Source organism: Pezoporus occidentalis, unplaced genomic scaffold, assembly GCF_034315485.1.
Source record: "Pezoporus occidentalis ecotype Australia unplaced genomic scaffold, CSIRO_AGI_Poc_V1 ctg68, whole genome shotgun sequence".
In the NCBI taxonomy this organism is placed as follows: Eukaryota; Metazoa; Chordata; class Aves; order Psittaciformes; family Psittacidae; genus Pezoporus; species Pezoporus occidentalis.
The window spans coordinates 828,697-851,806 of NW_026916030.1; the positions used below are offsets into that span (position 1 = coordinate 828,697).

A 23,110-nucleotide genomic window follows, 5' to 3' on the forward strand; every position below is an offset into this window, starting at 1 on the left:
CTGGATTAACCCCTGAGACACCGCAGCACCAAGGAAGGCCTCTGCCTCCTGGGGTGTGGGACTTCAGAGAGGATGGGCAAGGTCCCAGCAGTGGCTTGCACCTTGCAGTGGTCTGGGATTAGTCAAAAGAGCTGTGTGGCTTCATCAGGCTCTTGGTGGGTCTTCATCCTGGAAGGGTCCTATGTGTTGCCTAGCTTTGTCCTTGTCTTCCCTTGATGTGCTGCTTCTGCTCCCAAGTGCTCAGTTGCCTGGCAGGGTGGATGCTGCAGGCAGGGTGGATGCTGCAGGCAGTCTGTGCTCCCGCCCTTGGTCCAGGCAGATGCAGGCGTTTGGCCAGGCTCCTGTGGAGTGGCCGTGCAAAGCCAGGCAGCAGCAGACACGTTGTCCCCGAAGATGCTGCTCCACACCCTGAAACGAGGCGTGATTTACATTCTAGCATATCCTGCTTTTTTGTGTGGCCAGAACAGAATGTAATACAGCATATTGTGCATAGAGAATTGATGAACTTGCAGAGCCAGGAGCTGCAACTGCATTAAAATACTCCTTTTCAATTACAGCAGCTCCTCTTTTAATTTGTTTATTATTAACCCTGCACATAGCTCATGAATTTACATGACACTTCAATGTGTGCGGCGTCTGATAGAAAGATTTCTTATTTGCAATCAGGCAGGTGCACTGAATTAATATACCAATAATATTCAGCTATGGTAATATTGGCCAACACTCATTTAGCTCGGTTTTATTCGTCGTGTCAGTTTGTTCGTTTATCCCACAGCGCAAAGAAGAACTTGTGGCACCGGGCAAGCTGCGGAGCACTGGTTGTGGGAGGTTTCGGAGGACTCGTCTGGGAGGAGGGCGGTTTAGGGTGCCTTGGGTTTCTCTGAGCAGTGGGAAGAAGGAAATAAGGCGCTGAGGAGACCAGCAAGCTCTGTGATGGGTGCTCTGCACTGGAATGAAGAAAGTGGAATGGGGGAAATGTGCTCCTTTTGAACGTGATGAGCTGCAGCGTTAGAGCAAACTGCAGCTCTGCACCAGCTCTGCTTCTGTGCCTGGAAATCCGGGTATCGGGGTGCTCTGGGCTTGATCAGCTTGTCCATGGGGAAGGCTGATCACAGAATGAGAGCTGTAACTTCCAAGACCATACAGTCATTGTGTCCCAAAGGATTTATTCCCCCAGCGACAGGTTTGCATCTCAGAAGTGTAATAGGATTCCTAAAATCCTCATTGAGGTTCTGAAAGGCTTGATGTGTTCAGGGTGCCCTTTTTACCACCAGTGAACACTGCTGGACCTACAAGACCCCGAATGCTGCAAGGGATTCTGTTGCAGAATCTTCTGACCAGGGCTGAAAAATAGGCTGAGAGAGACACTTAAAGCAAACACTGGCTCCCTCGGTACTGTGGGCTGCTGGGCACCCCGTCACTGCCTGCTGCCTGAGGAGCCTCAGCACTAACACTGGGGTTTCAGTGTAAACATTGCCTTGAAATACTGCATTAGTGTTTGCACTCAGCATGGCATTTTAGAGCGCTGCACCAAATGGAAGTTGAAGTCCCCATCCCTGGCTGCTATATATCAGCAAATCTCTATTTACATAATGAGTGACACAGATTTACACCAGCTGAGGGGCTGGCGTGCTGCGTTTCTGAAAGGCATTCATGAATTTCAATTTACAAAGTGCTTTATGGGGTTGATTTTCCTCCAGCCCATTGCCCCCCACTGCTCCACCCCACAAGGAAGAGACCTCGCACACCCAACGTGGAGCAAAGGGAGGTGTTTATGTATCAAAACATTGCATCGACGTTTGTCAGGCAGAGTGCGTATAGGGAGATAAATAAGCTCATTCCTGATCCATCATTTGCTGGACTTGGAGTTAAAGGAGAAGAGAGAGAGGGAACGAAGTTTATTATAGAAAATGAGTCTGGCCTAAATTATTTATTGTGCTTCTGCTCCAGCAGATGGGCCTGGCCCCTGCACCGCAGCAGCGGAGTCAAGGGCTCCGGCGTCAGCCAGGCTGAGCAAACAGCGTGAATGCAACGTCGTGAGCTTGCCCTGAAAAATGGGTACCCCGGTGTGCTGTGCAGGCTCCCTTCAACACCCAGCCTGCTGCTGGGTTTCTTTCTTTCCCTGCTAGCTCCCTGGGCAGCGCTGTTATTCTGGGCTGGTTGTGGTGCAGCCCTCGGCTCTGCCCTGTAATTGTGGTGTGGGTCCAGGCATGGGCTGGCTGGGGCAGGGTGGAGCACAGCAGCCCTTCACCCCCACCCCGGAGCTGGGCTCTAATTTAGTGCTTGGGTGTTTTGGGTCCCTTTTAAAGAGGGATGTGATGAGGGGAATGTGAAGTTGAACGTGACATAGAGGGGAGGGAAGAACAGGGAACAAGAAGATGCACCCACATCTTGGTGGAAGACAGTGGGGCAGGGATAAAACACCAGATGCTTTGGGTTGGTTGGTTGTTTAAAACTGTTCTGATTTTTAGGGATCTTGTGACATGTTTCTGTTTCCCTTATCCCTTTCCCACCTTTACCCACCTCCCTTTGCCTTGTGGGGTGAGTGTGCAGCTTCCTGGGTCAAGGCCTGGCTCTTTGGTGTCCCTGTAGATTGTCCATAGATGTCTCTGATTTGTGGCAGGGTTTGATTTTTGCTTTTATTTGGTGTCTGCAAGGGCTGGAGGGCATCAGGCAGGTCAAAGAAAGCAGGAACTGACATAGGTGCCTGTTGCTTGCCCTTCCAAGAGCTCTGCTTCCCCACAGAAGGGTTTATTATTGGTGTTTACTGACTAGGGGAGTGTCCAAGTACTCGAGCTTGAGCTGTTGGCCAGGCAGCGCTGCCTGCCTTGCCATGGACCCAGCACCAGGGTCCTCTTGGCCTCTCTGGGATGTGATGAGCTGTCTTGCCTTCAGCTCCTTGAGCTGCTGTGAAACTGTGATCAGGCATGCGCATTGAGTAGTTGGATGTCATCCTCATTGCATGTAGGCTTGTTGGATGGATGTGCAAATTTGGATTAACTTCAACTTCTTGCCAAGTACGCAACGGGGAATACAAATAATCTATGGGCTGTCTTAGGAAAATTGGCCATATTTGATTATTTATAACTCCATCAATAGATCTTTTACTGCATGCTTGTTTCTTTAGTTGAGTTAAAGAGACTCAACTGATGTTAATCAGCACAGCTCCGTGGAGATCCTCAGAGTCCTGCTGATTTACAGCCACTGACAGGATCACTCACTCCACTGTAGACAGAAGTAGCCTCATAGGACTAACAGAAAGACAGAAGAGAGAAAAATGCAATGACCCAGACGACTGAACATGTGCAGAAGTGCATTTATCTTTCCACGTTTCTATCTCACTGACCTGAGTTATGAAGTTTCATATATATTTTTAATAGGTTTTAACAGACCCAACTAAACATTGATTCCATTAACTTGGAACATTGCAGAGACTTTAATTGCTCACTCAAAAATTGCATATGGCAGACTCTGGAAATACAGAGGCCAGGATGTAACAAGAGGGAATCACTAAGGAGAATGTCTGTGTTCCAGATGGGCTTCCACAAAATCTGGCATGGCACTGGGATGACCACACACTCATCACCTGCCTGTCAAGACAGGGAGCCTTTTGTATCACGACATTAACCTTTGCAACCATGACTACTTACATATGGACATGACTAAAATGACACCATAGACGTTTATTTCTACTCTTGTTTCTTGTAGGGCCCCCCTGGTCGCCCGGGTCTCCCAGGAGCAGATGGTTTGCCAGGACCACCAGGGACAATGCTCATGCTGCCAGTAAGTACAAGCATTTAAATGAGTTGGCTTCTTGGCTTTGCTACTGCTTAGTCCCTGTTCTTGTAGAAGTCTCCCATCTCTTTTACATCAAGGGCGCATTTTCCTTGGTGGAAAAGATGGGTCCAGATGGTTGCCCTGGTAAATTTACTTTCTGGAAAGCACTGTAACTTCTTCATTGGTCAGAAGCACAGGGCAGCTAGGTCAAAACTTCCAGAAGGGATGAATAAGCTCAAGTGTTTGTGACTGGGCATGGTGCTGAAGAATAAGAGTCATAAAGAAGCAACTGAAGAGGATTCCAAGAGCAGAACCCTTCCTCCTGCCTCAAACCACTTCAAAGCAGGTGCTACAGTTGTAAGCACCTGAATGAACTGGTCTCTTCTGATGGCCTGTGCTTAATGTGCATTGAAGCCAGCAAGCACCAAGTCAGCCTTCTTGGTCCTGGGATGCTTAAAGGAATAGTTATATTCTGTGTCTGCTCTGATGGGAGAAAACCCCATGGAAACCAGCTGCTGCAAATGAGCGGTTAGGTACCAAAGGGGAAGAGTCTTTAGTGAAAAACCACAGTGCTCTTGTCCGGGCTCCAAATGGGAGGGTGATACTTGTGTAGGCTCCTGGCAGGGTGCCTGGGACAGCTTGGGCCGAGTGCTCAACATGGAGCTTAGCTGGCCATTACAATAGGTTTGTTGGTCCCTACAGTAACCAACTGTAGGCCTATAAATTGCATCTCTTTGAAGCTGCTTGCCAAGTTCCTGTGGTCGTGTACCTAGCGCCAACCAAGCGAAAGGCAGGGGTGAAATGGAGGTGAAGGAACTGTCCAAGTAGGTTCTGCAGCCCGGGGTCCTCCTTGCAAAACCCCAAATGCACATGCAGTTCAGCAGGAGAAGGGTGTGTGTCCCGGGAAGTGGGCTTGTAGCTGTTGGGGGTGGCAGAGGCAGAATTAAACACAAAACTCCTTCCCTTTCAAGTTTGGGAAAATAAACCAGTAAAGCTTGGGGTTTTAAAGTCCTTTGTACGCTGAAGGATCCTGGCTTGAACAATAGGCCAGCCTCTGCTCTTTGAAGCACACTGCCATGCTTGAGAAATACAGCCTTTGTCCTGGGGCAAAGAGGCAGCTAGAGCCAAATAACCTGGTGCAACCCCATCTCCGGGGGTCTCCCGGCCAAAAGCATCCACATGGGGAACATCAGCCCTGCGAGAGCTTTGTGTTCTGTGTTGAGGGGTGGTGTGTGAGGTCCCTACAGCCCGGAGCCCGCAGTCCCTCTCACTGCGTGTTACTCTGAGCTGGTACAGTCTGCTCTGTGGGTATGGACACGGGGATCAGTCGGGTTGTTCCTGTGAGCTGGTGACCCAAGGGCACAGTGGTCCCTTGGATGGCATGGTCTGGAAGAACAGCTCTGGTGCTGGGCTGGTCGCGGTGAGCGGTTGTTGAGGGCTCAGGCCAGGGGGAGGCTGGAGGGACAGCAACCCTGCGACCTGCTTTCTGCATCTTGTTCCCATCAGTTCCGCTTCAGCGGAGGAGGAGATGCCAGCTCTAAAGGACCTCTTGTGTCAGCCCAGGAGGCTCAAGCCCAAGCCATCCTGCAGCAGGCCAGGGTAAGTGAAGGCTGGTGGGGATGTCTCTTGCAGCAGGTGCCCGAGGAAGCGGAGGAGCAGGATAAATGTGGCAGAGATGTCTTGCACCGTCCACGGTGCTTGGGGCTCGCTTCGGCACAGGCTGTTGAGATAAGCTAAAAAGCAAATTATTTCACCCTTGAATGAAGGGTGTCCCTGCCCATGGCAGGGGGGTTGGAACTCGATGGTCTTAAAGTCCTTTCCAACCCTAACTATTCTATGAGTCTATGAACTAAAGCTCACTGGCATCTCCACCCAGCTGGGGGGCACAAGCCCCTTTTAGGTTTATAACAAGGGTTTTGGCTTAGCTGATGCCATTCTGGTTTCCATCCAACCCCTCTCTTACAAAGGAGTTTGACCTTATACACATTCAGGTAGAGTACAGAGCGCTGATGCCACCAGCCACTGCATATTCCGGTCCGTGAATGTTGCTCTGAGGATAATACCAGTGGGTTGTGTGTCTGGTGTTACCTTCTCAGTCCCAATTTTCCTAATTTCAAGCCTGCCCACAGTTTTCCATCAGCATTTTCTTTTGCTGGGAATGTGACCGGATGAGAGCTTCATGAGAAGCATCTGCTTGCTCAGGCTCTCTGGTTTTGTTCTTTGTTTTCTGCTTGTTGAAAATTGGGCCTGTAATGAAGAGCCCAAAGAGCCTCCCTCCCCTCCCTCCAAATCCTTTTTCTCTCTTTTGGTTTTGTTGGTTTTAGTTATTTGAATCGATGTTCCGTTTAACAAACAAACAAATCCCGGGCGGCTTCTGGGCTGCGGATGAAAAGTTGGATAATTCCATAAAGGAAAAAACCCATCTATTTCTTGGTTAACTTCAACCTATTGTTAGATAATTCCAGCTGAAAACCCTGATACCAAAGCAGAAAGGGAAATAAATTACTTTTGTGGGGAAGCTACAGGATATGGCAGGAATGGAAGAGGAATCCTGCAGGGGAAGGACATCTTATTTCCTGTTGGGGGGTAGTTTTTCTTGTTATCGGTGTTAATTACATTTTCAGGTTGATTTATTCCCTTTAAATTTGGGTTTCATGAGGCAGCACTCGCTGTCCCAGCTGCCTGCATTTCAGAGCATCTCCCTTTTAATGGGGTGTTGTGAAAGGATGCCACAACACGTAGCATTTGTGCAATATTTATGTCATTCCAAGTGCAGTTGCGGGTAGATTTTAATTACTGGAGTACACAGATAATTACAACTCTTTGAGTGTTCAATTGTCACGAGGGAGCGAGTTGCCTGAGTGATGCTTTAAAGTGTGGACCAGCCCCATTACCCACCATGGGGATTACTGACTTGATGCATGGTTCCATGACTCCTTAATTACGGAGCTAAAAGCCCCCGGGTGCAAATGGAATTGTTGTTCTGTTCACAGGGTATTAAGTAGTAACTAAAGCAAGGGAAAAACTCCTCCAAAACTGAACCCTCAGGATGGTAAAGAAAGAAATCCTCCTAAGCCGGACTGAGATCATATTTACCTTAAATGGTTTGTTGCCAAAAGCATGCATGTAATAGTGTCTGATGGAAAAGGGGATACGGGCTGCAGAGGCAGATTCACATCTGGTTTAGATGCAGGACCCTCACCCCTCCACGTGGCAGGGTCTGGGCCAGGGTTTGTCTGTACACACCCATGGGTGCCCCATCCCTGGCAGCGTTCAAGGCCAGGTTAAACTGGGCGAGAGCATGTGGCTGGTGGCACCGTGGTGGCTTTGTCCCGCTGCAGCAGCGAAGCAGGGGCACCAAGTGAGCAACGTTTCTCTTTGTGTTGCAGCTGGCGCTGAGAGGACCAGCAGGTCCAATGGGTCTGACGGGGCGGCCAGGCCCCATGGTAAGTGAACGGGGAAATGAGCATGAGCAGAGCCATGGGTGCTCTGCGTTACCTGCATGAATGGCTCTTTAACATGGTGTGAACCTTCCCTCTGGCTCTGCTATGGAAAAATGTAATAAATCCTGTTCTGTGTCCAAAGGGACCCCCGGGCAGCGGAGGACTAAAGGGAGAAGCAGGAGAAATGGGACCTCAGGTGAGTATGGGCATAGTGGGCAACCAGGAGATCTGGGGGAAAGGAGGGCATGAAGCCCTGCTTTAGATGCTGTTGTGAAGGAGCGAGTCAGTAACCCAGTGCCAGCTGAGCATGAGTGGGAACATCTGCTTTGCATATAAATGTATCCAAATGCAGACTGGAGACATAATTTTAAGCTAGCAGTGTAAGATTCTGCAGGTGGATGGCCTTCCCTTCCCTTCCCTTTCCTGCAGAGACATCCGTGGGGGAGTCCTGTAAGCATGAGCTGGGTTGGAGTGTGAGGAGTTTGCTGATGTTCAGGAAATTGTTCCCCCAAGCTGTAAATCCTGGAATAAAGGGAAATTCCCACTTTCTAATAGTGGGGGAAGTAATTTGTCTCCACTGCATGGAGCTGCTTGCAGGGCAAAATCTTCCTCGTGCAGTTCCTGTGCAGAGGTAGTCGGTCCTGAGCCTTCCCTCTGTATTTTGAGCCATGGGCTCTGCTTGAGGACTCCACATCCCGTTTCATAGCCCCGGTGACCCGGGCAGCCCCAGCAGCGCTGGGTCCCTCTGTCGTGCCTGTGGGTGATGATGCACTTCTTCCTCTCTCCTTGATGCCTTGCAGGGTCCACGAGGCATCCAGGGTCCTCCCGGTCCGGCAGGGAAGCCAGGCCGCAGGGTGAGTGTCCCGGGAGCTGCGCTGGCGACTGCGTGAGCTGCGTTCCCGGCTAGAAACTGTTTCTGCTGCCAAACAATTCCTGAGCACCGAGAGCGTTGCACAAGAGCAGGCTGGTGGCCAGCGGTGCCTTGTCCAGGAGCTCTCTGTGCATCTGGGCAGGCGCAGATGAGGATGGGAGTTAAGGGCTGGGTGGTGTGGGGAGAGCTGCAAGCACGCGCTCCCCGTCTTTTGTCCTTGTTTTCTTCTCCTCTGTGCTGTTGAGGTTGTAGCTGCATGAACAACGGGCTGGTTTGGACAGTGCCGAGGTCTCAGTAGTGCACAAGGAGGGTCCAGGCCCTGGGGGTGCTGGAGCTGGTATAAATGGTGCTCATCTGCTCTGCTGACATCCCCGATGCTGATTTCCATTTCACACCATCCTCTGGCTCATCGGTTTGTCAGAGGAAGGAATGAGAAAGTCTTTTGTGTGACCCACTTCTGGCTTTCCCGAGCATATTCCGATTTGTGAATGTAGTGATTATCATCTCTTCAAATGTGCTGGGAAATGAGGATTTCAAACTAAAATCAAGGACCATGTCCCAGCATCCCCTGTAGTGAAGCAGCTTTGCTGCCATGTGTCTCACACCAGGCTGAGCCCGGGATGCTCCTTCCAAACCAGACCAGCACGTTTTCCTTCCCAAGGGAAGCTGTTCCCCAGAGAGCTCTGGCTTAAATAAAGCTTCACTCGGCCGCAGAGCAGAGAGCAGATGTCCCTGGTCCTGCCCTGCCCTTTGTGTTGGACTTTGCTTTTCTCTGTTGCAGGGACGAGCTGGCAGCGACGGTGCCCGGGGAATGCCGGGACAAACAGGACCAAAGGTACCTCCATGTACTGATGTGCTCTTGGAATCCACATCTGCTCTTCAGCAGTGAGCTGAGGGACCCTTGGCAGGAGCCCACCTTGCTTGGAGGAGATGGTTGAACTGGTGCCAGGGCTCCATGTTTGAGAGGGAGAAGTTAGACGCACACCTGGAAGGCACAATAGCAATCCGTGTTTTCCTTTCATGTTTTTAATTGCTGGATCCTCTTAAGAATGAACTGTGCTCCCTTGGCTGCCGTTGGAGAGCAAATACTTTGGAGTGCCAATTATGGAAAAGAAACAGGAATGAGCAGTTGGAAATGTCCTAAAATACAACTACAACCCCCCCACCCTATTAACTGGGTGAGGAAATGGCGAAGGCATGGTGAGGAATTTTAATGCCCTGTAGTTTTATTTGAGACAAAATCCCTTCATTCAGCTGTGATCTGCTGGTGTTATCAAGCAAGGAAGAAGCTGTGCCACTGAAATTGAATGCAGAGAAAGTTTGCTCAGGGAATCGTGTATTAGAAGGTTTAAGTACTTTATTATGTAGATACTTAAAGCTGGAATAGATGGGGTTTTGATATAGAGACAGGAGACTGCAAATCATTTATCTGGTAAAGTGCTTTAATGAGCGTCGACTGCCCTCAAAGGAGGGATGCAGGGAAGAAGGGGAAGCAAAATAACAAGGAGCACTGGGAAGGAGAAGGAGATTTGCAGTGAGCAGAGGCAGAGCGATGCTCCAGGGCCTGCCAACAGGCAAGAGCTGCCCATTGCCCCGGGTGCACCTCGGCCTGTCCTCCCAGTTGTAAAGATACGCAACAGGAGGTGGAAGTGTGAACTAAACTGGTTTCTCTTTTAGGGTGACCGAGGGTTTGATGGCTTGGCTGGTTTGCCTGGTGAGAAAGGAAATAGAGTAAGTTACCTTCCACTTGTCCTCTGGCCACTGTCTGGAGTGAGCCCGTGGTTGGGGAGTGCTGGGAGGAGGACAGCTGCTGCTGGGGATGAGCCGCAGTGGTGCAACTGGGAGAGCGCAACCATGTCCCGTCAGAGCACGTGGGGTGTCAGAGCATCCCTCCCAGGTGCAGCATTCGCATCCCAGGAAGCTGCGAGATCCTTCTGGGCCTGATTGAACTTGGAAAGGCTGGGCGGTGGGGGGGAAATTGCCTTAATAAAATGCAGACTGAAAAATAAAGCAAGGGGCAAAACCTGCGTTCAGCCAGTGCGGTTGTGGATGGAAGTTGCCCAAAATTATAATGGGATTTTTCTCTTTATAATTAAACAAAAGGGGAAAAAATGCAAGAGGCTGGTTATTTTGGCAGGCTGTTCATGCCTCCCCTCCCTAGAGAACACAGCCATGGCTTTATAAAGCAAGGGAGTGTTTGAGCAGCGGAGATTGCATCATGATTACAAGCTACACGGGAAAGGGAAGATGGTGCCTTAGAGAGATGCTTAATCAGCCAGAAATGGAATAGCATGGCTTGGGTAAAGCAGTAACTGCAAAGCCTGAGCCCTGCTCCTGAAGGAGCTACTGCTCAGTTCCCAGTTCCCTGCCAAAGTGTTACCAGTAAATCCCATGAACTCTCACCCTGGAGGCCATCAGTCTGCCCATGCTGCAGCCCACACGTGGCCCGAGCAGGTACAGGGGAGCTGCTGCTTGGAGAGCACATGGAAAGGAACCGTGAGGGCACCTTCAGCACCCAGGGCAGGCAGAAAAGTCACGTCCATCACCTGGTTTATCAGTGTTCCCCAGTGTTTTCCATTGCCAGAGTGTGTCCACCTTCTCTGAGGATTTTTCTCCCTTCCCTTTATAGGGTGAGCCAGGCCCCCACGGACCCCCTGGGGCACCCGGAGAGGATGGGGAGAGGGTAAGTCTGTCTCTGGATTGGGAATCCCTTTGAATTCAGAACTGACTGCTGTAAACAAGAAGCAGATGCCACATCGGGCAGAGACGTGGCAAGAGCAGCCGGTCTCCTGCTGCTGGTCCTCGTGTCCTGGGGATGCTGCAGATGGCCATGGAGAGAGGGAGGGAGCAGGGAGGTGGGAGAGGAAGTGAAAAGGAGAATTTGTGTTTAAAGATCTGCTCAGAAAAGCCAGGTCTTCTTAAAAGAATGAAATAACAAAAGAAAAATGATCATCTTCCAGGTGAGCAAGCATCAGCTCTGATGTTCAAAGACCCAGCAGATTGCAGCAAGGCTTGGGGAATAGAAATTCCAGACTGAAGGGGAATCAAAGATTAAATTGTTCCCTTCTCCTTCCACGCTGTTTAGTCAATAGTCACAGGCCTTTAGCAAAGCTCACATTAAGTGGTTGTAGGTCTAGAAGGGCTGGTTTAAGGGGAGAGATTGCAAATGCTGAAGCAGTGCCTGCGAGGAGCTTGTGGTTTAACCAGAGGAGCGGGTATGGATTTCCCCTGCTCTAATCCCCTTCCACGATGTTTTCTCTCCACCTCTGGCTGTTTGTTTCCTCTGGAAAGCACAGATAATAACACATTCCTCGCCACGAGCTTGTGAGGAGAAATTAGCTGTGGCTGTAAATGCTTTGAAGGCGAAAAGACCAAACCCGTGTCCTGTGGGGGAAGAATGAGTGTTGGGAGAACTTTAATCCTAAAGAGCAAAACAAACCATTTGAGGTGTGTGGAGAGAAGCTCCGAGGGCAATGGCTGGAAGGAAGAGCATGGATTTGGGCAGCAGAAGAGGAGGGTTTACAAGGGCTGGCTGCTGGCATTGATTTCCTATAGGGAGCCTCAGGGTTTGGCGATTTAAAAGCAATTCGGGGAAGAGCCAGGTCATCCTCGTGAGGGATCCGTGGGGCACCAGAAGGAGATAGGGAGTGGAGGGATGAAGAGGTACCCCTTTGCTGCCTCTGCTTTATCTGAGGAGCTCTGATTTGGCTCAGTCATATTGAGGGAGCTGCTCCCATACCCGCCTGTCGTTCAGCATGGGACTGTCTTGTGGTTATTAACTCACATGCCCAGAGTTGTTTCCGCACTGCCCTTTCTGTTACCAAAATCCATCTGTATAAACCTCAACATGAATTACGACGTCTCCCTGCAGCAGTTCTAATCCTTGCTAAATTCTGCCCACGCAGGATTAGTCTCCAGGCTTACGAGGCCTGCCTTATGCACGGCTGCCCCTCTATTACTCCGGGGAAGCTGGCGTTCTGTGTGAATACTGTTTAACAAGAGCGAAACACCTGCGATGTGACTGAAATATAACTGCCTTGTTCTGTCTCTTGTGCCATTTCCCTCTGCGCCTTCGCTGCTGACCAGGGAGATGATGGAGAAGTTGGACCCAGAGGTCTACCTGGAGAACCCGTGAGTGTCTTCTCCTTTGCCTTGATGTACAGTGGCACTGCTTTGGTCAAGGTCTTGATATGGTAGCAGTGGTTTTAGTGGTTCTGTGGGACAGCTCTTGTGGTGCTGAGGTCCTCAGTGACTCCCTTTAAGTCCTGACAGGACTGAGCTTGAGGGGACTTTGAGCCCTGACTTCAGTGGGGTCAATATTCACCTCACAGTGCACGAAACTGCAGAAACCTGCAGTCTGTGGGTGCTTTGGGCCCCCCGTGCTGTGAACACCAGAGCTGCTGAGGCAGCGCGAGAGCAGGAGGGAGCTTCTTGGTACCAGTAAGGTTCAAAAGATGCAGGTGCTGTTGGACAAAAACCTCTTGACCAGCAGCATAACAAATGCTTTCAGGGAGCTTACCCCTGAAAGGAAACAGTTGGGGTGTCAATTTGAGACTCTAAAAATACATTTTTTCCCCCAGTACTATTTTTTACTTTATTGGCAATGGTAAACTCTGCTTCTGGCTGGCTGCAGATCTCTGTGTGTAGTACAGTTGTTGGGTGCTGATTTCATCCCAAATGCATTTCTTTTGTTACAAAAAGAAGGTTATCTACCATTTCCCATCACTTTTGCTTTCAGAATGGCTTATTTTGTTGTTCTGAGGCCCAGCATGGTGGCCTGGGAGTAACTGATGGGAACATTTGGACACACTTCATGTGAGAAAGGGAAGGGCTGGCATTTACGGACTCACTGGAACTAAATCATAGACAAGTTGTCTGATGAACTTCTAGGAAAGATTAATCAACTGAGCTGTCTCCTTGGCACATGTCTAAGCAATAACTTCTGGGTTATTAACTTCTTAAAAGCATTTATGTGCTCAGGTAAGACAGTAACAAAAGAGGAACTTAACTGATGGTAATGCATGCAGGGAAGGTCATGTTTATTTCAGCAATGCGAGTAAAAATATCTGCGATGGCCAAGAATGAAGGCACCAGGGGAAGCTTTTTGTCATATCTACACCCTAAATGTGCCCGTTTGCCTCTTTGCCTGCCCTCAGCCAAAAGAGGCTCTTCCCAATTTCATTGGTAACTGAAAGCAGTGGTGGGACTTCAGAACTGGTTTCTCTTCATCCTGCTCCTTTCTTTGTGATTCCCATCACTGGGTGATACAAGCAGAGTATCAGCACGGGCTGTGGCCCATGAAGGTCTCTGGTGCCAGGGGCAGATTTCCTGGTGGATGCATCCAATTTTTGCTGCGTTTTTTCCAGGATCAGAATCCCTGCAGTATCCAGGATCAGACTTTGTCTTAATGTCTCCTTTATTATCCTGTACCATTTCATTTTAATTCCTCTGTTCTTTCTGCGTCATAAAAAGAGGGACATATAATATTTGGGCAGACAGATAAAACTGCCCATCAGTCAGGAATGATTCTGCTCTGGGACAGTGAGCAAGCACCATCCTTGTAAATGTCCCGAGTTCTCCTATGGTCCCTCATTTAAGCAAGGGCCTGTGTTTAATTGTGAGCTTCCAGATTCACAGCTGAGGGCACACAGGTCCCCATCCCATTCCTTTTACTACAAATCCCCCTGAAGGCTCCAGGTAGAGGAGATGCTGGTATTTGCAAAGCTTCCTACTGAATGAAGACAAGTCCCCTGCCGTGTCTGTGCTCATTCAGTGCGATGCTCCATCCTGCCCCTTTCCCTGAAGGTGATGTGAGGTTAAAGCTGGTGAGAAAGCCAGAAATGGAAAGGAAACACCGTGATTCCGGGAGTCCTGGGTGGTTAAGGCTGAAGAACCAAATGCCTTTGGAAATGCACATTTATGCTGCAGGCTGAAAACCTTTCCAGCCTTGCTGAGTTGTACAGATGTGTCAGTGCTAAAAATTAAATGTGGGGAGAATTTGAATGCAAACCCCATTGCTCCAGTAATGGCATCGGGTCATCCTTCAGACACTCCCTGGCTGGAGTGACTTGGCTGTGAAGGGGTTTGTGTCGTTGTGTGCATTACAGGGTAACCCAGGAGTATGATTACATTAGTAATAAAATGGTGGTTTAAGCAGGTCTTCTTCTAATCCTAGGGTTAGAATGCTAGGTGTCTGTGCCTGTGTTATTTATCTTTGCAGCTCAAGGATAGGTGCATACAGGATATCTGTTACTGGTTTGTAAACCAGGAGAGCTGCTGGGACAGCGAAAGCAGCAGGGGCATTGCTGTGCCAGCCCTGGTGATGCTCATCCCACTCCAGCAGCACAGAGGGCTCCAGGATCACTAATTCCATCTGCTTCCCCCAACAGGGACCCCGAGGACTGCTGGGACCAAAGGGGCCGCCAGGACCCCCAGGGCCACCGGTGAGTTCCTGGGGCTGCTGCCCTCCTCGGGCAAAACACCCTGTTCCTGTTAGTCATCCAAGCAGATAATGCAGCTGCATAATCTCACACATCTGTGCAATGAAAAGCATGGTATTCAAAAACACGGTTAAAGCTCCAAGTCCATTTTCTCCCCCATTTTCAGTGGTGTCACGTCCATTTAAAGCAGCTCAAGATTTGGGGCACCTGAGTAAATATTAATGCCTTGCTCAGGCTGAAAGGGAAGAATGAGAGTTATTAACACAGCAGCTTTGCCATTAACTTCTGCCTGAGGGCTGGTGGGACTTTGAAGCAGTTTGTTCATATTTCGGGCAAAAGCCAAGGGAAGAATGTGCTGTTTCTTATCCAGGAGACAGTCACCTTGTCTGCTGTGCACTGCTGGGAGTACTGACACGGGTGCTCTCCCGTAAATCACTGCAGCTCGCTGGAGTCCCAGAACTTAAAAACCAAACCCCAGGCTGCTGCTGGGGCTAAAGGGGTCAGTGTGTAACGGGGAGCGTTGTAAAGCCCTTCATCCCTCCTGGGATGTGAAGGCATCTTCACGTTGAGCTCCTACCCCTGCTGAAATTTAATGAGGGTTCAGGATCTGCTCCAAGATGTACAAGCACCCTGTTACAGCCTGTATCCTGCTCAGCCCCAGAGCAAAACAGCGGCAGGGGAAGCCCCAGCAGGACATCTCCAGTGGACCATGTGCCATGTTACCCCATTAATAGATGCTCAGGACCTGTTTGACCCCAGCTGCCTTTTGGTTTGGCATAAGGCAGCACAGCCCCATTGCCTTCACCTGCTGCCTCACTGAGTGATGCATTCACATCCCAAGTGAGCTCTTTTCATAGAATCCCCGACTGGTTTGGGTTAAGGGACCTTAATGCTCCTCCAGCTCCAACCCCTGCCATGGCCAGGGACCCCTCCCACTGGAGCAGCTTGCTCCAAGCCCCTGTGTCCAACCCGGCCTTGAGCACTGCCAGGGATGGGGCTTTTCCTTTTCATTTGCTGTTCCACGCCTTGGGGGCAAATGGGCCGCTTTACCAAACACCTTTACAAAGCCGTGCCCTTTCCCCGGGTCCAAAGGGCTTCCCCATGTCTTTGTGTGTTTCTTTTTGTGACCAGTTCTCTGCTTTTGTGGTGCGCAAAACCAAGATCTGTGCTTAGTGCTGTTCCTAAATCCTTCCGCAGGGTGTGGCTGGTATGGACGGACAAACTGGTCCCAAGGGCAATGTGGTAAGTTTTCACTGCGAATTTCACAGGCAGTTGAGGTATTATATAGAGTGAAATGTAAAATGGCCTCTATTAAATTAGATTTTCTAATTGCTTTGTAGCCTGGTCTACATTCCTACCAGAGCCTGTGAAAACCACAGAGGGTATCTTCCTGCAGCAAATGGATGTTAATTTATTATAATTTCTGATGGAATTACACATTATTTCCCCATGAAAGATCAAACATTTTCATTGAGATGTGTGTTGTTCTAATGAATATCAAAATACAGTAATTTAACTGAGGAGAAAAAAAACCTTTGTGCTTCATTCTTTGTACTGATGGGATGAAATGAGCTCCCTGCACGAGAGCCAGTGCAGAGGCAGGGAGTGTTAGAGCCCTGCTCAGCTCCTTTGGGCTGCGTGTCCATGCAGAGAAGTGAGTGTGCCCTGGGATCCTTTCCCCCCTTCCTGTCCCCCTGCAGAGAGAGGTTGCTTCCCTTCCCCAGGAGCTCTCAGCTCCCAGCAGGGGTTATGGAGGGTGCTGGGATGCTGCACAGGGGCAGGAGCCGGAGGAAGCCCCAGCTCCGCTCTCACCTCTGCTGCCTTCAGCTCTGCCCTTGTCTCCTCTCAGGGTCCTCAAGGTGAGCCGGGTCCCCCAGGACAACAGGGCAACCCGGGTGCTCAGGTAAGAGGAAAACTCCTTTTCCATGGGTAGGGGAAAGGAATGATGGTTTAGAACAAGCGCCATTCCCCCACCAGAGACAGGACCAGCACTATGGAGGTTTGCTGGGAATTGGCTTCATGATGCATCGCTGGCGCAAACCCTCCCTGAAAACACTCCCAGTTTCACATCCCCTGGTTCTCACCTGGGTTTTGCTCCCGTGAGGCAAAGACAGACCCAGGTCCAGGCCATCTCTTTGGCCAAGTCACATCTTGTGGCTCATGCCTGACTCTTAGGATCTCAAGGTCCACTTGCTCTGCAGCCAGATGGGTGGCAGAGATGTCCAGGCCTTGCTGCCAGCCTTCTCCACAGCTCTCAGCAAGTCTCACCTCTTAGAGCATCCCTTTTCCATCCTGGGGCCGAGCGGTGCAGCTCCCTGGGGGAGCAGATGCATGTTATCATCTCTCACAGACATGTGGAGAATGAATGGACCTGGGGAAGTCCCCAGCCGTGTCAGGCACTAGAATCATGCTCAGCTCTGGCACTGCCAAGATGCATTTGGAAGGAATAACTTGTTCCTTAATGACCCCCTTTTTTTTCTCTTCACAGGGTCTTCCAGGTCCACAAGGCGCGATCGGTCCCCCAGGAGAGAAAGTACGTTTAAATCCTGAGCTCTGGCTTCAGACAACTGTTGCCATTGATATGTGTGTGCTGCCTCAGCTGCTCCTTTGCTCCATATGCAACATCTGTTTGCAGCCGTGCCTATGAAAGTCTAATGCCTCTCGTTCCAGACAAGAGGGACAAGAAAGCACGGTTTACCTCTAATTCATAATATTTGCATTCATTTCCCCTCTTAAGAGAAACATTTTGATGGTAAAGCACTAGGAGAGGATTGAAAATTATCTTGTTCTGTGGGCTAAATGCCTGGAAGTCTGAGCGGGATGGTAATGGGAAGAGCCCATGGGTTTGGCTCACTCAGCCAAGATCCCTCCACCTCCTCCCTGCCTGCTCCAGCTCTCTCTCTGATTTTCCACTGCTGTTGCTGCAGGGTAGCAGCACCTACCCCTGCTGGTGCTGGGCTGCAGTTATCAATAATTCTCCTGCAAGGGAGCATTATCTTGCAACTTGTCCTTGGACACGTGCAGCATTTGGTCTTTTGGCAGGACACAGCTTGATGCTTCATGCCCCGGTGTTGAGCTCCCACTGCTGCATCGTGTCTGTATGCACAAGGTGCTGGCACTAACACTGCCGCATCCTGGGGTGCTGGAACAACCCTGCCCACAGAAATAAGCAGACTCCCTACAACAGTGGCAGCTTTGCCAACAGGTTCACCTCTCTGCAGCCTTTCACAGCTAGGCAGAACAAGACCTGTGTCTGAAAAGCTGCGTCCTCCAAGGTTCTGAGGCTCTAACCATTGTGTGTGTTGGTTATTTGCTTTTAGGGGCCACTGGGCAAACCTGGTCTTCCTGGCATGCCTGGGGCTGATGGTCCTCCGGTAAGTTGTTCTCTCCTGGGTCTCTTCTTGGCACTGGGGCTGGGGGCCTGATCCTGCACCCATCCGCCCTGGGGTGCACCATGGGCTAGTGAAGCACGTGAGCCTGCAAGGCTGGGTTGAAGGGTTTGAGGTTGAGAAGCTCCGTCCCTGCTCCAAGCTTTGCTGAGCCTCGCAGTGCAGCACTCGGTACTTCTCACCATCTCTTGGGGCCTCTCTTTCCCCTCCTCCTGTTTCTCCCCCCTGTTTCAGCAGGTTGGCAGCTCACTGAGGTAGGGATGCTCTCCTGTGTGTGAGCATGTTTCTGCACAGTGCAGCACGAGCACGGGTGGTCCTCATCTTGCTCGGGGCCGCTGGGCACTGCTGCGGAACAGTGATAAGAGCAGGCTGAAATTGCATGTCAATATTGGATTCCTGCAGCTTCCTCCTAATCCTGCTTTAAGCATCATTTGCTCCTTGCTCTAGAAATCGGTCTTAATCTCTGGCCTTTAAACCTGATCTCACTTTGACACACCTCAGAGGCACCTGGATTTAAGAGTGATAAAATAGCCACATCCCATAATGCAGATGGAAAGCATGGCAAGAAAAATGACATTTCCCACCTTTGGATTGTCATTCCTTCAGAGGAATGCTGCTTGCATCAGGGAGAGCTTCCTGGAGAGCAGCGCTTCTCTTACAAATAAACCATAGCTGCCTGAGCGAGCTGTTGGCTGTGGAGCACCAGATGTGCACTAAACCCCTTTTCCTCTTGGTCTCTTTTATGAATAGGGTCACCCTGGCAAGGAAGGTCCTCCTGGAGAGAAGGGGAGTCAGGTAGGTGTCAACGTGGCCCTCATCACTGCCAAGGGGAAGGTCGCTGTGGCTGCAGGGGGACAGATGTCCACGGGGCTGCAGGGATGGCCGGGCAGCCGGGGGATGTGGGTCAGTGCCAGTGGCAAGAAACAAACCTGGTTGAGATCTGGGAGCTGAGCCCAGGTTTCATCTCTTGAGAGTCTCTGCTGGTGCTCGGGCTGGGCTTCCCTGTGCTCCTCCCGGCTTTCCTGGCAGGCAGCTCTCCATAACGCAGCAGGCATGAAAACTGAAACTGCGAAGGGACCCTTCCCTTAACCAGACACAAATAAATATCCTTCGTGCGCAGGGAATGAAGAAAATAACTCTTGTTGTGTTTCCCGGCCTCCCTTTTGCTCCCCCCCCCCCTCAAACCCCCGCTTTAACAATATATTTGAGAATACTGCCGGAGGCTGGAGGCCCTGAATTATACAGGAATTATAGAGCATCCGTCTGTCGGGAGATTGACTCCCTGCCTTCCTGCTGCGTCCCATTCAGTTGGAAAACATTGCATCTGTCTTTGATGGGAGCAGTTGGGTTTGGTGGATGCCAGCCCCAGCCGGGCTTGGGTGCTGCAGGGACCACGACCCGTGGCTGCAGCCGCTTGTCTGGCATCTCCCGGGGCTGGGAATTCAAGCATCAGCCTCTGCAGGGTACGAGGAGCCCGTGAGTGTTTGTGCTGGTGCTCCCTGTGCTGGGGGAGGTTTAGCAAACATCAGTGAGGTGATTTCGGGGTGCTGCTGGTGCTGCGGGTCTCTTCCAGCCGGCATTCCCGTAAGCTCTGGGGTGCTGTTGGACCCATGGGCTCTCAGGCTGGAAAAGCTGGTCTGTGTCAGGCTGGGAGATGTACAGGGGTCTACGTTTAGTTAGGATCTGAGCAAAATAAAAGCCAGCCAGGTTCAGTGAAGAGCATGATTCAGTTGCAGGTGTAAGCATGGCAGTGAGGGTGAGCAGGAGCGTTTTCAGGGCACGTATCAGGCACCGTGGTCTAGCACAGCTCCTGGTGTCCCTGGGGATTTGCAGCGCCAGAAGGGAGCTTTGTGAGCACCTCCTGTCCCATGTAGCTCAGGCCAAAGGACATCACCCCGAGGCTTGTGCCTCAGGCAATAACCCCTCTGTGTGATCATTATCATGGCAAGCTCTGCTGTGTTACTGCAAAACCAGCACGGTTTGGAAGAGGGGAGACAGCAGAACATGGTCTTCCTCTCTGAAAACTCTTTTCTTTAATCCAAAACACAAATCGTTGTTATCACAAGTTGTTGCTACCCTGCCTCTTCTCAGCCCCTTTTCCTGCGGTCTGGATCTTTGCCGTTGGCTCAGCCCTGTGCACTTGCTCCAGGTGATGTTCCTGTAGTGCTCTTGGTAATCTGAGCTATTTTCGGATGGCTGCTATCATTTCCATCCGGTCCAAAGCAGCCGCATGGCCAGGATATGTGCTTTGCACACAGTTTCCTTATTGCTGCACCTTCGTGTTGATTTGTGACGTTATTCTTGTTTGCCTTTCTTCCACCCCAGGGTCCACCAGGTCCTCAGGGCCCCATCGGTTACCCAGGACCCCGTGGAGTCAAGGTAAGGAGGACACAGAAGCAGTGTCCATGGCATTGCCTGTTCAACTGGAGCTCTCCAGCTCGTGCTGGACATGGACACTGATGGGGGATGCAGATGCCCTACCAGGGCACTTAGGACCACCTCAGGGTCCATCATCTTCTCCCAGGCCATGAGGATTACAAGTCCCCTGCTCTTCAATAACCCCTCCTAGCATCACTCAGTGCTTTGCAGGGATTTCTTTCATTATTCCTGAGCATGGCTCAGGCCCATTCCGGTCGTTTCCAGTTTACAACCAAAGTAAATCTCAGCCAGAATGTGAAGATTTTAACAAGGCTTGTTAATAAACCAAAGAAGCCCATTACTAAAACAAAGCAAGCTTTTCATGCTCCCGACCAAGACCCTGTTAGATGAAGCTGATGCATCTCAGCAATGTGCTCTTTCACTGGATTGAATTCCAGCCCTTTCCTTGTTCCTGCTGCAGGCAGCACTCACATGCTGATGGTAAGGCTGTGGATGTTTTTTTCCCCATTCAGCAGTGGCCGTTATGCCCATCAAGATGTATTAGTTCAGGTGCAGATGCATCCTGCATCCCAAAGGTCCAATGAATCCGCAGGAATCTGTGCTAGCAGATACAAGCACAGCTTGGGGACGGACTGTGGGTGAAGCGAAGCCTTCTTAAACCCTCTTGTATATTTTTTCAATAGCAGAGACCCATTTGCTGTTCTGCCTTCAAAATTTAAAGGGGTGTATTTAGCCAGCACAAGCTTCCATCTCATTTTTTGCAAGGTTGCAGATTGAGATGTAGTGGTGCATTAGGGAATGGTTTGCTGTTGTGTTTACCATTAAACTGGAACTGTTCCACATTAGAGTGATCTACAGGAAGTCGTGCACCAAACCCATAGTGAGTACAGACACGGTTTTGCTTCCTACAAGCAGTGTTCTATTAACTGCACAAGCCTCCAGCTCAGGAGAAATATGTGTCTCATTGGGTTTGCAGCTGTAAATAACTTGGAGCTCCCACCAGACCCTGTCCTGCTGCACAAATGTTGATATACTTTTAATTATACTTTTTCTTGACGTGCTGAAGGGAAGAACAAATTTAAACTACCCCAAGCAAAATACTGGTACCCGGAGAAAAAACAACCAAAGCTGCTTCTATTCACTGTCAGAGCTGCAGTGCCCAGTGCAGCTGGGCTGGGTACTGAAGGGTGATGTTGGCTCCCAAGAGGCAGGATGGATGGGAATGCTTGGGGATCCTGCAGGTTGGGCTGGTGGCAATAGCAGGGGGCAGATCCTGCCCACACTCAGCACCTCTGGGCTGAGCACCACGGCTGATTGCCTTGGTGAAGCTTTGGAGGGCTTCTGCGCCATGTCATAAATGCCCACACTGCTCATGTTGCCTTTGCTTTTTTCCACGGTTTGGTCCCTAAATGTGCTTTATGAAAGACAGCGCACACAGACACGAGAACCATGGCAAGAAAAGAGCTAGGCTTAACCCTTGCCGTGTCGCACACGGTGCTGCAGCACCGCACAGAGATCTCTGACAATGTGCTCAAAGTGGATTCACTTCCCAGGTGCCCGTGCACAGCTCAAGCATGGGTTTTAATTTGAATGCTTGAGTGATCTCAGCATGTAGCAAGGCATCTGTGGGAATGGGCTGTTGGAAAAGCTTTTCATAGTGCGTTTTGTCCCTGGAAACTTAACTCCTGGGCAGGGAATGGGCAGAAACCACCAACCCCACCTACCAAGTCAAGCTTGTGACTATAAGGTACTCGCTGGTTATCAGTTGGACCTCAGCAGCTGATATTTGATTAGCAATGTGTTAGGAACATCACAGTTTGCAGAGATACCATTGTCAACATCACAGGAAGCACAAATCACTGTGATTAATGATTCTTCACTCTTAAGCTTACCTATACATGTGTAACATCTTGTTTTATCTCCTGCAAGGGAGCAGATGGCGTTCGTGGATTGAAAGGCACCAAAGGTGAAAAGGTGAGTTATCACTGCATGTTTGCATTGATTTTCTGTGGCCTCTGAGCAGTTTTGCAGGCTGGTCCCTCAGGATGCTCCCCGTGACCTTTTATCCTGCACAAGAGGTTTCTCTCAGGGGAGCAGGGGCTGAGCACCCAAAGGACTGGTCTCCTCTTTGGTTTTGGAGAGGGTGCGTGCTGGGACCTGCTGTGATGTTCTGTCACATCTTGGCTTGGACCAGGGAGTGCTTGAGCTGTTTGTTGGGTCCAGCCGTCACTTATAGCTCAGGGGCAGTGTCGGGATGATTTCCCCATGACAGAATTTGGAGCTGGAGTGGAGCTGAAGAGTTTGAGGTGTGTTACAGCAGGGCAGTGGTGCAGGGGATGTGCTGGTCAGCAGAGCAGCTTGTAAACCCCAAGCCAATAAGAGAATCAGCTCAGTCTACCTCTGTGTGTCCAAGGATGCAGTTGTTTCTGCCAGGTGGTGGAGAAAAGCCTTCCTTGGTCCCATAAACAGATCCATGTTCCTTCCTTCCTGCCCGCAGCGATTTGTCAGCGCAGCACAGTTTTAGCTTAGGGAATCCTGGCAGGGACCTTCCAGACTTCAAAAGTCTTTCTGGAAACCGTGTCTTCGTTGCCTACCAGAGGTTTGCTGTAGAATGAAATACATTATTGATTTAGCTCTGCAATTAAGTCTGCTTGCCTGAAAGAAATGACTGCTGCTGTCCTGGAGGTTGCCTCAAAGCGTGCTGTAAAACATCCTCCGTGAAAACAAACCCAGCTGTACTTCAGAAGTGCTTGCTTCTCGGTGCTGGTGAAGTGGTGTCAGTCACATCGGGCCAAGTCTGTGCTCCTGACT

At 50.3% G+C, this 23,110-nt stretch overlaps 1 protein-coding gene across 2 annotated transcripts in view; it reads left to right on the forward strand.

Annotated features, from left to right (window-relative positions):
• Positions 1–23,110, forward strand: part of COL5A1 (collagen type V alpha 1 chain) — a 131,114-nt gene that overhangs the window by 70,021 nt on the left and 37,983 nt on the right. For both annotated transcript variants that reach the window (XM_062641076.1, XM_062641077.1), the window contains exons 12-28: positions 3,709–3,783; positions 5,284–5,376; positions 7,167–7,223; positions 7,363–7,416; positions 8,021–8,074; positions 8,873–8,926; positions 9,769–9,822; positions 10,721–10,774; positions 12,178–12,222; positions 14,481–14,534; positions 15,729–15,773; positions 16,381–16,434; positions 17,020–17,064; positions 17,852–17,905; positions 18,671–18,715; positions 20,246–20,299; positions 22,229–22,273. In XM_062641076.1, the coding sequence (XP_062497060.1) occupies positions 3,709–3,783; positions 5,284–5,376; positions 7,167–7,223; positions 7,363–7,416; positions 8,021–8,074; positions 8,873–8,926; positions 9,769–9,822; positions 10,721–10,774; positions 12,178–12,222; positions 14,481–14,534; positions 15,729–15,773; positions 16,381–16,434; positions 17,020–17,064; positions 17,852–17,905; positions 18,671–18,715; positions 20,246–20,299; positions 22,229–22,273 (936 nt within the window). The remainder of the gene's footprint in view (positions 1–3,708; positions 3,784–5,283; positions 5,377–7,166; positions 7,224–7,362; positions 7,417–8,020; positions 8,075–8,872; positions 8,927–9,768; positions 9,823–10,720; positions 10,775–12,177; positions 12,223–14,480; positions 14,535–15,728; positions 15,774–16,380; positions 16,435–17,019; positions 17,065–17,851; positions 17,906–18,670; positions 18,716–20,245; positions 20,300–22,228; positions 22,274–23,110) is intronic.